This window comes from Meleagris gallopavo, chromosome 3 (genome assembly GCF_000146605.3).
Source record: "Meleagris gallopavo isolate NT-WF06-2002-E0010 breed Aviagen turkey brand Nicholas breeding stock chromosome 3, Turkey_5.1, whole genome shotgun sequence".
Lineage (NCBI taxonomy): Eukaryota > Metazoa > Chordata > Aves > Galliformes > Phasianidae > Meleagris > Meleagris gallopavo.
The window spans coordinates 7,759,124-7,776,530 of NC_015013.2; the positions used below are offsets into that span (position 1 = coordinate 7,759,124).

At 49.2% G+C, this 17,407-nt stretch overlaps 1 protein-coding gene across 8 annotated transcripts in view; it reads right to left on the reverse strand.

The window, feature by feature from the left end:
• Positions 1–6: 6 nt before the first annotated feature.
• Positions 7–17,407, reverse strand: part of ATXN1 (ataxin 1) — a 201,406-nt gene continuing 184,005 nt past the window's right edge. For all 8 annotated transcript variants that reach the window (XM_010708325.2, XM_010708326.2, XM_010708331.2 and 5 more), the window contains 2 exons: positions 9,929–11,954; positions 7–3,666 (listed from right to left, as the gene is read on the reverse strand). In XM_010708325.2, coding sequence (XP_010706627.1) covers positions 3,136–3,666; positions 9,929–11,794 — 2,397 coding nt within the window. In that variant the 5' untranslated portion in view covers positions 11,795–11,954 and the 3' untranslated portion in view covers positions 7–3,135. The remainder of the gene's footprint in view (positions 3,667–9,928; positions 11,955–17,407) is intronic.

Here is a 17,407-nt window from a genome sequence, read left to right on the forward strand (position 1 = left end):
GGAAGGAAGGAAGGAAGGAAGGAAGGAAGGAAGGAAGGAAGGAACTATTCCAAGAGAACAGAAAGGGGAAACCAGAAGAGGGTATGAGATCTAGCTAACACCACACAGGTGAGTCTACGTTGGCACGTAAAGTATTGCACATCCTACAAAAGCCAAAGCACGGAAAGGGACAGTTGTTTGGAAAGAACCAGTTATTTCAGAATTCCTCAGTCTGAAATACAAGCACAGAACTAATACATTCCTATTGCTCCAAACTTATATATTTTTTATTAGTTTTCTATTTTTTTTTTAGTGTTAGTTGAATAGATCCAGTCAGTTCAATAGCCCCCGCTTCCTCATCAACCACAACCGTGAATGCGCGTGGTTCTCGTGGAGATTTTTTCCCAGTACTGTGAATGACAGAAATAGTGGTACAAATGCCAAGTAACATCTGCGATTCTTTCTATTCCTTTACCATCAAAGCTCAAAAACGAAACAGGAAACGAAACAAAACAATAAATTGCAAGTGTGCCCTGAGCAGAGTATATGGAAGATTAAGCAACTTCTCTGAGCAGAAATATTAACGAAGAAGCACTACCTAAGCTGCGTGACTGTGAGAAGAAACCCGCTCAGCTGTTTGGTAGCCCGCTGAGAGGTTAATAAAATTCAAGGAAATTCAAGAATAGTTTCAAGCTATTTTAAACATATTTCAACTTTTTGGTGCACCCCAGAATATGGTATAAAAACAATTAGTTCTGGTGTGAGCTAAATTTCAAGTAACACATAACAGAGTCAAAGCTGGGGTTTGGGGTTAATCTTTCTTTTCTTAAATAAAAGCATTGCATTTTAGGAGAGAGGGAAAAGGAGATTTTAAATAGGCTCGTTTGCTTTAGGTACTGTATTTCTAATATCCAGAACTTTGATTTCCTTTCCTCCCCATCAGTACGGCTTTAAAACTACCTGAAGGCGGGAACTCACCAACCAAAAAAATGATGTGAATGCTCAACCTTGCAGGGTCCAAGCCAGACCCCACAGAAAGCTGTGGGGTCCTCCCTCTGTTGGCCCCAGGCGCCAAGCACCTCGTGTGAGCGGCTGGCTGTGCAGCCCTAATGGGGAGCTGAGCATCCCCGCAGCTCCTTCTGTACCAAACTCCTGAATCTAGTCGTCCAAATGGGAAACGAGGCAATGAAAAGAACAAAGAATCATAAGAGGAAAAATAACATTCGGCTTGTTTTTTTTCTAAACGCCTTGCTTACTTACAGAAATGTTTCTCATGGAAAACTCTCAGCAAGTCTGAAGACAAATTCTCAGAGCTGTCCCGGTAGGACTGGTTCTGTGTGGCAGATATGGCAGAGACCAAAATGGACTGGGAAAGGAACGTAACCCTACGAAACGGCCTAGAGCCAGGCAGGTTAGTGAGTCATTGCTACATTTGTTTATGCTCTTTCAGACACCCTCCCCCCACCCCACAACATTATTAGGTAAAAACTGCAGGAATACCACACAAATGATAAACTCAAGATGTGCAAATTGCAAGATTCTTTAAAGTCCATCTTTTTCAAAAACACTGGACAAAGATTTTTTTTTCTCTTTCCTTTCTCCTCTCTCTTATTTGTTTATTATCTGTCAGCTCGCATACGCCTTTAACTCATTCTCAAGCATTAAAGTTTAAAAAGTGCCTCCTATTAAGTAGTCCTTTGTGGACAATGACTGTCACATACTAGTTCAATAATTCACATTCATCCCTTTGAAACCACATGGAAACTTTCAGCGCCTTGCCTGTGAGAAAACTTTACAGAGTCGCGTGTAGTTACAGTGTTGAAGAGATTCGTTTGTTTGCTGCTGCTGCCTTCCGAGCAGATCAAAGTGTGATACAGTACGCACTGAGCGTTAGACCAGGATGCTCAGCCATAAAGTGTGAACAGCATTTTAAGTGCTTAAAGACATTCTACGTTCCTCTTCAACATCGGGTTCCTGTGTCACACTGAAACTTGAAAAAAGTGGCACCGGTTGTCCATAATCATGAACCAAAAACAGTACTATAGAGTTAAAGACCGAGATCTGCAACCTAACTGCAAACGACGTGTGCCTGTGATCTCAAAGGGGCAGTATGCATCTCCCTCGTGGAAGCAAATGTCCATGGCATAACCTGACCGATGCGTCTAACACTGCACAGAAACAGGAGCGAGCCTGAGCCGGGCACAACACCCAGCCTGAGACTCCCAGCTCACCCACACACACCTGCGCACACTCGCACACGCTCACACCACCAGGCAGCCCCACAGGGTGAATGGTGCAGAACAGCCACCCCGTGTGTGTGTGTGTGTGTGTGTGTGCATGGCCTCTGGCAACGAACTGCACGAGCAAGCAGAAGGAAATGTTGGTGTGGCAGTTGCTTCGCGAATAAAAATCAGTGCAGTCGGACCCCATGGGGGAAATATATATGTACAGATACACACACACACACAAATATATATATATACATATATATATATATACATGCACATATATGTGTACATATATATACTATGAATCTTGAGTAAGAGTTGGCTTTTTGTTGACAAGGTCAGAGAGCATCTGATCCTTTTTGGTTCTGTGGGGCCGTGTCTTCCACATTCACCTGGGGTGAGAAAACCTCCTCATGAGCCCCCATGGCTGCAGGGCTGCCTCAGGCTGAGCACACACACCACGCGTGACACATGCACACCACACATGACACGCACACCACGCGTGACACACGCCTCTGCTACAGTTCCCTTCTCCACACCTCCCCCCAAAAACTGGAACAGGAACCAAAACAAGGGAAAACAAAACAAAACAAAACAAAAACAACCCAACAAAATCACAGCTGGACCCTGTCCTACACGAGGTGTTAGAAAACAGGAGCCATGACAACACATTCATTTCCACTAAGGGTGTGTGAAGCAGATACTGCCCCTTCTGTAGCTCTCAGGAAACCTAGTCACTGACAAACACTTGTGGAAAAACATATGCACCAGTCTCCTGCATAATACCAGCTGCAACTATAACAACAAGGTTATAACATAAACCTAAAATAAGATGATAACATGTAAATACTGGGTTATTTAGTCTACAGTACAGTAATCTGGATAAAAATGACAAGGGATAGCCTAATTTCCTTTCCCCAAACAACATTTACTTTCCTACATTGGATCGACCTTCAATGCAAATCTTAACCTCCTGAGGAATAAAAGAAGGCTTGGGAAGAGTCAAAGGTGGCTCCTCTTCTGATTTCTCTAGTTTCCGCGATTCGGGGGCTGACCACCTTCTCTTCCTTGTTGCCGGGGGCTTGCTGGGTTCTGTTTTGGTGAGCAAAGGTGCTGCAGGCAATCCTATTTTGTCCGGAAACTTCAGTTCACCATTCTCAGCTAACATCTGTGCACTTCCCTGATTAATCCCATTTTCCTGCTCCGCATACCTGTGTCTACTTCCAGCTAGACTGTCATTCTTTGAATGCTTCAGCAAGATGCTAGCTGAGTCCACGGGCTGGCCCTTTTTAATAGAGCCGTTCTTCAGGTTCTTGAGCGTAAGCGATATGCAGACGTCCCCCACTGAGAGTTTGGAGCATGGCAAATCAAAGAGCTGGCTGGTTCTCTCAGGGCAGCAGGATGACCAGCCTTGTCCAAATACAAAAAAAGGGTATTCTACCAAGACCTCCACGCTGACCTGCAGAAAGAGAGGAGACAGCAGAGAGAGAGGGAGAGAGGAGAGAGTGTCAGACAGGCCCTTTGCCTTGGTGCACATGCGCAGCGGCCAGCAGTCGTCGCTGGCGAGAGTCAAGCAGGGATTGTGCCGCTGCCATTTGGTTTTTGTGAAATCTGCACATCGCGCACCAGACTTCAGGCTTGTCCTTGTCAAACGGGTGTTAACTCTCTGACGGGTGTTGACTCTCTGAGCTCAGCACTTAACACAAAACCTCAACAGGAATCGATCTTTACCTCTATCCAGCTGCTCACAGGAACCCAGCAGGCAAAACAGCTTTGGCAGATAACAAATTCTACTCCCTGCCGTGCCTTCGTGGTAACTCAACCTCTTGCCCATGCTTACCAATACATTCCAGCCAGAGGATGGCTCCCTCAGCTGGAAGAGGCTCTATTCCCAGCTCCAACATGACATTCCCTAAATGACCACGGGAATGTCAGCTCTCCTTCTTGGCTTCTGCCCATGCAGCTGTGTACTTACCAACATGAAATGGCTGAAAATGTTGATTTACAAGGGAAGGCCACAGGTGTGTGCAGAGCTGTCTGTAGCACAGTGGGAACGAACCCACCTACCCTGAGCAGTCCTGGGCCTGAGCCAGCTTATGCCTTTCTCACACTGCTCTTCCAGCAGCCAACCTCTCTGATTATTACCTATGAAAAGCATCTTTTTTGATTTCACTGCTCAGCCTGGTCCTATCAGTCCCCACTTCACCCCACTTTCAAAACATGCATGGCTCTGGGTTACACCTCATCACCATACAGGCAGCTGCGATATCCAGGAGAGCAGACCAGCAGCAGGTGCCTGCCACTCCATGACCCTGCTCACAGTGGATCATAGGGCTAACATGATACAGCACTCAAATTCCCTCTGATCTTTGTGCCATGCCTGTCCATAGGCTCAGACGGTGGATGTGGGCTCCTCTGACTCATGGCCTACAGGACTAACGCATCCCGAGGGCTCCTGGTTAGCAGCACCTTGTAGCTCTGCTCCTCTCCTCACTGGTGCCACCCTGCCTGCAAACAGGACCCCAGGCAGCTCCCTGTGCACCTCACCAGATGGATCATCATCCCCCTTGGCAGGAGGTCTGGATGTGGGATTCCCATAGAGCAGAGCCATCAGATCGTGAAAGTCAAACATTCCTCGCGGCTTTTGACTGATTAAACCCACATTATGCCCTAGCAGACAACTGCAGTTCATGCGACAGATCATTCCACTGATGGAAAAAAAACAAAAAACCTTTTAAAAATCTATAAATATATGCTACAATCTTATACAACCAGGCCAATCAATCTACTGTCTTGATGCTCCACCTGTCCAATACAGAAACATCTGCCCCAAGTTTGAGATCTTGTTCCAAAGACATCTCTTCTGGATTTAAATGGAAAATGGAACCCGCCGTCCAAAAAGGCTTTCCTAATAGATGCAGATTTCTCATTTACATTGCTATAGTTTTCCTCTTCTCCTTCCTGTTTGCTATATATATTTTTTCCTTTTTACACTTCCCCCACCCCATCAAAAGCAATGTGTATCATGGGTATCATCCATGCTTGTGTGCATTACATCCAGTAACACACAAGTTCCTCTTGATGTGAACATGCTTTCACAGCTTGCAGTGCTTCTGTTTTACATGGCATATAAAACACATGCCTGAACTGTGAGTCACGGAAACAAACAGCCACTTTGGTGGTGGTGATCATGAACAACGCTAAATAATAAAGATGATGATCAATGCCAGAATCTCCATGACCCAGTCACAATGCTCATGGGCATCTATTGATCTGGAATGTGCTCCCTCACTCACTGTTAAGCACTGTTCTAGCCAGCTGGATGTGGCTCTGGGCAGCCTGGTCTGGTGGTTGGCAGCCCTGCACATAGCAGGGGGGTTGAAACTAGATGATCATTGTGGTCCTTTTCAACCCAGGCCATTCTATGATTCTGTGATATGATTTGATTCTAGCTATGTGTGGATTCAGCTCAACTGACTTCTAACATCACCATTCTCTACAAGTGATAGTAGTCAAACAACTTTAAGAGTGAAAGTTCAGAAGAAACACCTTCCCCATCATTCTCTCCTGACATGAGAGAAGTTAATTCTAAAAGCTTCTTCCCCTGATATCCTGACATCATTATTGTAAGGGACAAAGCAATTTGGAATTCCTTTCTGAGCCTTTCTGGCTATTAAGACAATAAAGCAAGAAGCCAAAACACCAGCCCCTCTTCAAGCATCCTGGGGCTCTGCTGTCAAGTTACTTTTCCCAATGACCAGTTAGATCACCCAAAACTTTTCAGCCCAGTCAATGAATATCTCCACTTTCCTGTGCCCCTTTATCACATGATGTCTCGGCCATGCTCAGCTGAAGGACAGCAATTCAGACTGCTCAGGAAGTGAAGTCTGAAGCTGGAGCACCTCTGATGCAGGAAGAGCTGGTGCACAGGGAATAACATTCCCACTTTTTAGATACAGTGTCTTCACAGAAGAACATGGAAATCTGCACTGCAGGGCCCACTGCAGTAACCATCGAGACAAGTGCTGAAGTAAAGGGTGCCCAGTAGAAGTAAGGATTTGGATGTTCCCATGTCCAGGAACGCAACACAAAGATCACATAAGGGATGAGTGGGAGAGAACTCCACCTGCTGCTGTGAACAGCCAGCATCTCTGTTTCTGTGCCTGTGTCTGTGCTAAAGGTAAAGAAAAGGTGAGAGATGGGAGAAATAAAAAGTGAATGGTTTGCATATGCCGAGATATATAAGGGAAACTGGATGTCAGTCTAAAAAATGTGCACCAAACTGGCACCTCTAACTAGAGGTGGGTTTCTCCATCTCTTATGTCTATTATTCCGTTTTTGAAAGAAAAGCTAAGTTATGACCCAAATGCTCATCTTTCTTTTAAGTTGTACTTTAGAAACGATTAGGAGCTGAAGCTCAGGGATGAAAGTGAGCATTTCAGAGAACAACTTCTGCATCTTCTGTGTGTTGTAACCTTAACTCAAATGGACGTGCATTGCTGCCTTCTGCTTGTTCCTTGCAGCAAAAGAAAGGACAGGTAATGAGGATGTATGTGTCATTGTGACAGTAAGATGTGGAATTACAAAGAGATGCAGATCCACAGGGCTTTTTTAGGCAACGCAAATCCAAGGGGAATAACAGCTGGACTTTGGGTTCTCATCCATTTGGTACTTGCTTCACTTCTTATTCATCCGCAGCAGGGATGCTGTGAAGTGGAAACATCACATTTCTCAGGGCTAAGGACAGCTGTTTCACTGAAGAAGCAAGTGGGTTTAGGTGGGTTCATTCTCTTCTGCTCTTCCACACTGGCAGAGGATGGGAATAGCAACGCACCTGGTGGAGGGGGAGCTGGGAGGATGGCGTCCGTCTGTGCTAGCCCTTTGCTAGGGAGGAGCAATGGTGATGTGGTACAATAGCAACTGCATGCTGCCTCCCTGTGTGCGTGAGAGTTGTATACGCTCAGCTAAAAATAACCTCCTACTGCTGTCCCTCAGTCAGGGTGGAAATTAGCTCATGTTTGCATCGAGTCTGAAAAGATGAGTTCATCAGTATTCTGATGGCTTCCCAGAGATGGCTGGGAGGAGTATTTAAGTGAACGGAAGCTAATGGTAACAACGCTATTTTTGTACGGCACTTAGTCGTTACAACTCACGTCCCCCTGATAACGCCATTCTAAAAGGTCCCTCTTTACAGAAGTATATCTGCAAGAGAAACTGAGTTTAATAAAGTACATCGGGAAGCTGAACTACGCATGCACTGCATTCTCACTGCACTTGGGAATCAACACGGAGCCAAGCAGCAGCACCACAAAGCCACTGCCCTGAGCAGACAAACTGAACAGCCTTCTTTCAATGGGAAGAAGACTAAGCCCTCCTCACACGAGCACTTTTCTAACGTGTAGTGAGTGCCACATGCCTGCTAATAGGGCTAAATGCCTTCCTACTGCCACGCTAGGTTGAGGGCAAGGTCACACACGTAGAAACACTTCCCTCTCTCCAGCCAGGCATGGGAAAACCTGCACGGCTGTCCCTGTGTGCGGGGACACAGCTGATCTGGGAAGGGACCCAAACCCTGGGATTTGCAGGAAACCGAAATTAAACCCTCACGCTAATGATATCTCTGCGTGACTCTCCCTCGCTTCGGTTCTGGAAGCATCCCCCGTGGGAAACACTGCTGGGGAGTATTTCGGCTGCGATGATGTCAGCCTGCTTCTGATAGGCTTCTGGATAAGGTGACACTTTGCTGGATGAGCCCGGCGCGCGCGTCTGTGCAGCCTCAGACCCAGCATGCATTCTGCCAGAGGATGGCAGTCCGCCCTCTGCAAAGGACTGCACTGTGCCAGCACACCCACCAGCCCAACACACACAACACTACCTGCCGGCGCAGAGACCAGGCTCTGCTGCAGAGAGAGAAATGAGAGCGAGGTGACCACTGCGGAGGAGAGACCGCCGCTTCTGAAATCTCACGACTCAAGGCACCGGGGCAAAGTCAGTAGGAACTGGTTCTGATCCAAGGACAGGCTCCTACTGATGGGGCCTGTGGTATGCAGCTCTGAGAGAACCACAATATGGCTCGGAGGTGAAAAACAATCAGTCCTTATCCTGAAGGCATCCAAGGCCCTAAGCTGATCTTTCTATCAGTCCAGTGGGTGATGCACACACATCTACAGACAAAATACATGGGGAATCTGCACAACTGACATCATACATGGCTGTGTGACATGCAGTGGTTCCCCTATCATCTGTGTATTTTGGGAAGGATAGGACACCGACTTGGAGTTGGACTCGATGATCGTTGTGAGTCCCTTCCAACTCAGGCTGTTCTGTGATTCGACTGTAAGAATTCTGTGTGCGTGCTTTAATCCTCAGTACCAGATCTCTTTGCTTTACATACTCCAAACTGTCAGTCACAGGTGCTTTCCTACATCCCCTTCCAGTTCCCCTCTACCTCTCTCCCTCTGGGCATCCATCTCTGAGGATGTAGCATCAGGGTGCTGCCCGTCGTAGCACTTGTGTTCCAAACCAAACCCAAAACACTTGAAACAAAGTTACTTTAAATGAGCATCTCTAGGGATCATACTATCCCTTACATCTAATCTGCCCCAGCCTCAATAGAACAGCATCTCAATTACTCAGAAAACGAACAGTATTAAGATACTGCTTTATGATCAGTTACCATCTTAATGTAAGAGTTACTTTGGAAAGTTACAGGATTTTTCCTATCCTGGAAACCAGTGAGATACAAAGTTCAGAAGCACAGCCTGCCCGGCCACCTCAATGGTTTTTCTTTCCAAACTTCCCTTGAACACATAGTTTATGTGAGCTGTGCAGTGTTTAAACCATCTGCAGCTGAAGCCTTGGTAGAACTCTGTAATGTTTCAGTAACTTACGTGTGTGAGTGGATGTGTTCCCAGACAGCTCCAAGCTGTCTCTGAGCCATGGAAATTCACAGCCTTGTGCCCTACCTATTGCTCAAGGCTAGGATTTGTGCTGAATCTAGCCCGAGCTTTCTGGAGTGGATGGTCAAAATCACCTCTGAGAATGCAAAACAGCCTCTCATATTGCTGAACTTATTTTGTACTTTAATAAAAAGCCACGAAGATCATGTAATTTCTCCTACAGGCTCTTGAGCTATAAAATACATCAGGATTTATACCAAATCCTGACCAGGCAATGAAGACCTTTGGGTAGGCCCATGGGTGGCAGTGGACCCACCCATATGCCTTGGCTCTGACAGTGACACACTGCATGACTGTACTTTGGCAAATCTCTTTGCTGCCCAGTGTCTGGTTTGCCCCTAATCTCAGACTGGTTTTTCATGATGTCAGGACAGGTTTTTTTCCTCACTGTGTGTTTCAGCCGTGCTGGGTGCAGACAGGCTGGGGCCTCGGGTGATACTGCCTTGAGTACTGATGGAGTACTGGACTGATGAGGGCACTGAGAGTAATCCCATAGCATTTTAACCGAGGTGTAAGACAGGAGGGCAGACTGGTCCCCCAGAAAGTCATAGATGTCTCATTTTATATCCAGGAAGCTACACCTGTCATCAGTGTGACCCTGATTGCTTTACCGGCACTGTGAGACAGGTGGTTTTGGGGCCAGAGTCAGCCTTGCAGAGGGGTGTGAAGGGTGAAAAACTACCCTGGGCAGATCTGAAGCAGGTGGGGCACACTGAGGTACCCCTATTACTCCCCCAACTCCCTGCCCCATGTCGCTGTTACCTGTGCTCGATGCTCTCCAACCGCAAACTGTATCACAGCAATGCCTGGGTTATGGCTCTCTTCGATCCTCTCCACAGTGCTGGAGTCTATTTTCAGGTCATTGCTAATTTCCGCACTCTGTATGAAGTCTTCTGTTTTTAAGTCCTCTACTTTCTTCAGCTCCCCGTTGGCCAGCTGGATGATTGACCCCTTCATGAAGTAGGGGGGCAGCGTGGGGGGGGCCGCAGCGGGGGATGCGATGGACTGCACCACGGGGAGGTGGATCTGCGCCTGCACCATGGTGGCCTGGTAGGCGGGCTGGGTGGTGTGGGGCTCGGCGCTGAAAGCCTCGCTCTTGGGGACAGCGGTGGTGACAAACGTGTGAGGCACTGCTGCGAACTGGGGAGACGAGGTGACAATGGCCGGCGCGACGCCCGACGGCTCGACGTCGGCGCTGCCGACCGGTATGAGCAGGGGCTGCGTGCCGGGGATCACCAGGTGCTGGGGCAGCCCCCCGGGATACCCCAGCGCTTGCTGCTGGCTGCTCAGGTAGCCGATCACCGGCGGCTGGGTCCCAGCGTAGAAGGCTGTGGCCGGCAGCCCCACTGGGAGCTGCTCGGACGCGCTGTGGGTCGTCTGGATGACGGTGTGGGGGGACAGCGTGGCCACGGCCTTCACCCCCTCGTGGCCCAGGGCCTGCTGCGGGGACAAAGCATAGGAACGGTGGGTTGGCTTTCCTAAGTGCAAGCTTCCCTTGTCGTTGAGGGCTGAGGGAGAGTTCTCTCGGTTGGTGGCCTGCTGCACCTCCAAGTCCGCGGTTGGCGTGCTGCTGTTGGGGACCACCATGACGGAGGCTCGGACCCCTGAGGACTCCCGGGCACCATAGTCGGCAGGGCCCGAGTGCACCACCACGTGCCTGGTCTCGTAATGGTGGGGAGCTGGTTTATTGCCTGCTTTGACCAGACCCATGTCGGCGGAGGGCGAAATGCCGTACCTCCGGCTCTTCTCTATCTCTCCGTTCAGCACCTCCTTGGCCTGCATGGCCTGCAGCCGGCCGCTCTCGGGCTTCTTGGGGGCATCCCTTGTGACAAAGTGCGAGGCATCACTGTACTGCACCACAACCTGGGAGGAGGGGCCAAGGGTGAGTGTGTGGGGGATCACCGTCTGGTGAGGGTGCAGGGGGACCGGGATGGTTGGAGGAGAGATGTTTCTGACCGCGCTCTGGGGAGAGCTGGAGATGTGGACGTACTGGTTCTGCTGGGCGGGTGGAGGAGACCCTGCAGCTATCAGCCCGGGCGTCCTAACCAGGTGCGGCTCGACTTTGTGCCCCTGCTGGCTTAAGCCGCTCATGCTGGCCAGCAACGTGGAATAAGCCTCCAGCTGGGAGCGCTGGGATGGAGTGGTCGCGACAGCTGTGGCCGCCGCCACGGCGCCGGTTGCCGAATTGGCGGTCGGAGAGATCAGCTGCGAGGGGATGAACCCGGCATATGGTCCGCTGTACTGGGGCCCAACGAACTGGAACGTGTGCTGCAGGTGCGTGTACTGCACAGGGGAGACGGGGGTCCCGGACTGGGAGAGTGCGGACGAGTACACGGTGGGGAGCGTGGTGGGGGCCGGCACCGACCTGGGCGCGCTCGGTGGGGAATAGTCCAGCCCTGCCGGCGGTGGCTTGTGCAGGCCCTGCTGCAAGCCCACCTCCGCCGACGTTCCCCCGGGCCTGTGCCTGCCCCCTAGGCTGCTCTGACTGCCGGGGAGCCATGCTAGGTTGTCCGTGCGGTGGTTGTCATTCGGCAGGACCGGCTTCACCTCCGAAGGCAGGCTGGTGGCGGGGATCTCTCGCTTCTTGGGCGGCAGGCATTCATTGCTCCGCTCTTGGTTGGATTTCATCTTTCGCCGTCCCCCCTCCACTGTGCTTGCTTCACTGTCTGGCTGGCTCTGATTTCAGTCTGATAAATGGAAAGTCACATTTGATTTCTGCAAGGGATCCAGTGACTTCATGAGGAATCATCTCCCCGTGAGCACGATTCTCCAACGGCTCCTCTGGATTCTGCAACGAGAGGATGGATGAGGGAGGGCGAAATCACAATGTCAGCACCGGGGAATGGGGACAAAAAACCTGACACCTCAAACCAGCACTTAAGAAAGTGAGAAAAAAGGTGGAATGCCAATGCAGCTGGTCATTGTTGCTCTCATCTCAAGGAGCAGAGAATAGCTGTGCTGTAAAACAGCAGCTAAGATTCTGGGCACATCTGTTAGCACATTCTGAAAACAATTATAACTCCAGGCAGGTTGGAAACTCTCTGACACCATAAGGTGTCAGATATATCTCCCAGTGACTCAGAGGCTCACTTCCTTCCCACTGTACCTTCAAGGATCACCCTTCCATTTTTTCCTTTCCCTGCAACAACAGCACTGCATTCACACACCATGTCCTAAAATGCCTGGGAACCTGGTGTACCTCCTGCACAATATTTGCATAGCAGATTAGCTGGCAGCTGTAATGGAGTGGAGGGAAGGTGAGCTACTGAGGAGCCCTCAAATGCAAGCACTGCTGCTGGACCAAGGAGGCTGCTGGACCTGGAGCTCGAAGGCACTCCAGGAAGGAGAAGGTAAAGCTGAGCAAACTCCATTCCCTGAGGTGTTTGAGGCCCTGGGCAGCCTGATCTGATGGGTGGCAGCCCTCCCCATGATAAAGGAACTTGGAACTTTGGAACTAGATGATCTTTAAGGTCCCTTCCAACCCAAGCCATTCTGTGATTCTATGACTCTACAAACTTGGCCCCAGACATGCCTCATTTGGGAAAGCACATCCAGGTCTTCCTGATCCTAACTGAGAGCCCCCACAGTGGTAAAAGCTCAGGATATTGTAGGGGTTGGAGCAAAACCACCTATCTGCTCTGCATCACATCCACCCATCCAAAATCAACAAGGGCAAAGTCAGGTCCTCACTCTATATTGTAGGGAAAACATCATAACTGAATTATGTCACACTTTGAAAGAAAACCTGACAGCCCTCCCCTACCTGCCTGACAGCAGCAACACACTATAGGGAAAGGGACAGTTCCCAGCCACTGTCCAGTCTCTGGCTTTCTAGATGTGCTTCTGGCTGCCCTGAAGGAGCTGCGAGCACGGGTGCTTACACATGATAGGCATTCTTGCAAGAAAAGTGTGCATTATGTGAAAGAAAAAGGGAGAAAGAAGATGGAAATAGGATATAAGCCACTTAAAAGTGAATGCTGAGCAACAGAAATGATAAATATCTTATGGCTATTAATATTCCTTTGGGGGATTTCCATTCCTACTGCCTCACTCCTAATGAACAACAAGCCTGATGTCTCTAAGTGCACACAGTGCTTTGAAGACATACCAGGTTAAAGTGAAACTTATCTTTAAGAGCATTCTTTACAACTGTGGTTCTCCAACCTGCCATAATTCATCAGAAGCCCGAAGCATCCAATGGTTTGATACAATTTGTCTCAAGTTGTTTTTTCCGTATGTTAAAAACAGAGCTAAGAGCAATAGCCACACAGACCCTACAAAAACAGTCTGTGGTTTTGCCTTCACCCACTCCACAGGTGCCAGAGATCTGCGCTGAATTGAACCTCAAGTTGAGAAACCAGAGAAACATGAGCTGTAGGTTTGGGACCAGGCTGCCGAAAGAACCTACATTTTGGGGCAGATTCTCTGCATTTGGACAGAGGGAGGACAGAAGGAAGTTTACTTGAACTTGGGGCAGCCTCCTGAGAGCAAGAGCCAGTGATTGCCAGAGCACGGCCGCTCAGATCTGGTCTGCCTTGACCCACCGGGCATGGGCAGCCGGGAGCAGGCCTCGCCACCAGCACGGGCCTTCCCCTCCTCCTCGCAATTGCTGTGTCTTGGCAACAGCTAAAATTATTATCTTACACATGACTTACGGATTTTTATTTTTATGTCCGACTAAAAATAAAATCGCCGAGCTCACATTTGCGCAGTCATCCTTAGTTAAGTTTAGCTCACTGTAGCCTCCTGCCTGGGGCGCTCAGGCTGGAGGATCAGTCAGCGGTTCACGGTTGGGCAGCTGAAAGGGAGCCTGAGCGTGGGGCTGAGCATGGCCAGCTCCTTTGGTGGCAGTGGATGAGCCAGCCAGCCCCACACCAGTCGTTCCAACAGGTGGAGGCACATGGATTCAGATTTCTCCACATCAAAACTGCTAGTACAGAGCTGTGTGACCCCTGGGGGAAGCTTTGCTTTGTGGGAGCCGAAGCAAAGGTTTTTTTCTGATGAATAGGATTGAACCAATGAGTTCTGGGTAGTCCCCAAAGCCAATGCTGATGTTCTTCAAGAATACCATGAGCTAATTCTTCCATTTTTTCTTTTGTGAGTCTTTCATATGGTTCTTTTCATCATCACGGGTGACAAAAGGGCTACCCCATATCTCCCGCAGAGCATAGGAGGAATGAGCAAGCCTAATGGAAGCAGAGGAGGAGGCAGCTGTGAAGGCTGCCCCACTTTTCCAAGCCCCCCACTACTTCATGGTTCCACTTTGAACTCCAACAGACACACGATGGGATGTGCAGAAATGCACATGTGCAGCAGAAAGCAGCCTATCTCTGCTCCAAGACTTAAAAGTGAAGTGGTAAGTTTTCAGCATAATTCCAGTTCCAGCAGCAGCAGCAGCAAAGATAACACAGGCCTGACTGCGCTCTGCAAGCAAGTGCCTCCAAGGCAAGAGGTACAGGGCATGGTTAAATCCTTCCTAGCTGGCTGCCCCAGAAAAATGAACACTGCCTTCTGAGGTGTGACACACAGTTTATTATTTGTGTGCTTTTCTGGAGGATCCGAGTTGTTTTTCTGACTCTGGAGATTTCCCTTCTCTCTAATTTCAGAGCTGTCGATCATGACTTGCAAGATATGCAAAACAGCAGCTAGCACCAGGAGATTTTTTGCTCCTGCTTTGTGTATGTGCTACACAAGAGTGTGCGTGCATGCATGTGCAATTATGGCTTGGAAGGTAAAGAGGACAAAGAGATCAGGGACAGCAGCTGGACTTCGGTATCTCTGGCAGCTCGTACACAGGGAGCATTGCTAAAGTGTCTGGACAGTCCCTGTCCGCTGGCAGCCTGCCCACACAAATTCCTGGAAAGGCTTAAGGCAGAAAAATAATCACTTGGAGGAGTCACCATCTGGGTTTACTCTGGTCCCGGAGGCATTGCTCGCTGGAGCTCAGGATGTGCATTTCTCGTGCACAGCTCCAGCGTGCCTCCGCAATGCACTTCAAACTTCACTACGCCTTCCAGAACACTATTTTTCTATTTATTTCATCTAAGGAATCTAAAACCCATGAGAGGATACTGGATTACAACCTGAAGAGCTGACCACATTTATTTATCACCTTTATTCAACACAGCACTGGGTCTCCCCTCTATCAGGCAACACCACCCTGCCTGGCAAGGCTCCAGCAATGAAATGCTCACAGCATACACCCGAACACCCATCCCCTGAATGACACCCGGCACACGGCTCTGTGCCTGCTGTGCTTCTGCAGGGGATGGCAGTGCAGGCTCACGCTCCTGCCCCATGCCTCCCGCTCACCCCACTCCAACATGACGAGTGGGCAATGTCAGCATCACCAATTGTCAGAGGAAAAGGAAGGCACTCCATCCCCTTCTCTGCACTCTGAGGAGCTGGGGACCTCCAGGACTGACAGAGGCTACAAGGCAAGGGATGCAGAGCACTCTGCAGCTGCACATTTCTGGCTGTAGCTTCTCAGGATTGCATTAGCCCTGCCATGCGCATCTCAGTCAACAACAGCTATATAAGTTCCTTATCTGACCCCACCGATTTCATGGCTCTCTGGCAGACTTCCCAGAAGGACCAACTGGAGACAGCCATTAATAAAGAACATGAAAACCTCTAACAAAATTTGAAATTCCCCTCTCCAAACCAAAGGATTCCTTATCAACACTGCATCTGCAAGACAGATTGTCCGCTGCAGTGCTACCTCTTATTATGCTTCTGGGAATCCACCCCAGCAAATTGCTACAGGTTTCTGCAGAGCGAGCAGCTATTTTGTGCATCTTTCTTCTCTTCAGAGAACCTCTGGACAATACAAAGAGTGACTGATAGTGACCTCAATGATCCAATCACTGGGCTCCTCCACCCAGCTCCGTGACAGCTTCCACTCACATGCAGCACGATGCAGCAGGTGGCCTGAGCTGCCCTAGCCACAACTGCAGCATCCCTTACTCCACGTTTCTTCCAAAGGAGTGCCTACCAGAGGCAAACCCTCATCCTCCAGCATGTGCTGCAGATGCCAGCACCCTGGTACTAAGTATGACCAAATGGGCAGGCTGGTACTGGAAGCGAGGCTGTGTTTGCTCCCCATGCCATGACCTGGCCCACAGCAGGGCTGTCACTGGAGAGCACAGAAATCCCCTGCCTTATGGAGCCCAACCCTGGCACTTATAAACCATGAGTCAGAGCCCCTTCATGCTCCTGAAACTTGTGGTACTGGCTCAGAAACAGAAGATTTCTTAACATGATAAAGGTAGAGGGATTTTTGCCCTTTTCAAAACAGTTCTAGCTTGCCCTTCTGTTGGGAGAGGCCCTTCAGTCTCGAGGCCTCTAGCTTCTCACTGCAACCCACAAGACCAGAAATGTATTATTTTAGATAAAAGTGGAATTTCCCACTTTATTATCTGACATCAGGAACTGGAGTTTTGCAAGGCAGTGTCAGGTATCTTGGGGCCAGTGACAAATCTGCAAGAGCTGACAATGCTGGTTACAGAGCAGTTTCTTTGAGGGTGAAGCACCAGTCTCCAGAGCCCTGTGCTGCTGGGGAGGGAGGAAGAGAAAGATGTAACCTGTGCAGGAGGGCAGAGCCAAGCATGGAAGTGTGTACAACTTCACAGCCGGCCCTCCTGGAGCTGTACAGCAGAAGTGCACATCGGTTAGCCAAGGAAAAGCACATCTCTGTAGCTACAAGGGGAAGACTTGAGTTTGTAGTTGGGCTGCTTATGTCCTGGGTTTCAATTTGGGCAGAACACAAACCATGGTCTGACATGACATGGGCACGTGCTCCAGCAGCGCAACCTTTCACCAGAGTGCCACGTTTAAGCAGACCATTAGAGATCTGTAAAAGCCCTCCTGGACAGATGCAAGATGTAACCTTTATTTTCCTGCCCAGCACTGACTGCTACCAGCTGCAGGATGTCAGATCTGAAGGACAGGCTCAGCTGATATTACACAAGAAAATCCTTGACTCTTACACCAATCTCCCACAGGCATTTCTGCAGCTTAAATGAGTGAATAGAGCTCATTTATAAACAAGCATAATACAGAAATTACTTTGTTGATGTTTTTCCTTTATCTAAAATGTCCCAGCTACAATGGGAGCTGCCTACACAATTTTCCATTGAAAATTTCACGAGTGACTATAAGCGTAGCAACACCTACTTGCCACTCGTTTTAACTTGTGACAGAAACTGTCATGCCTGCATGAACACATTTGCACCGCAGATA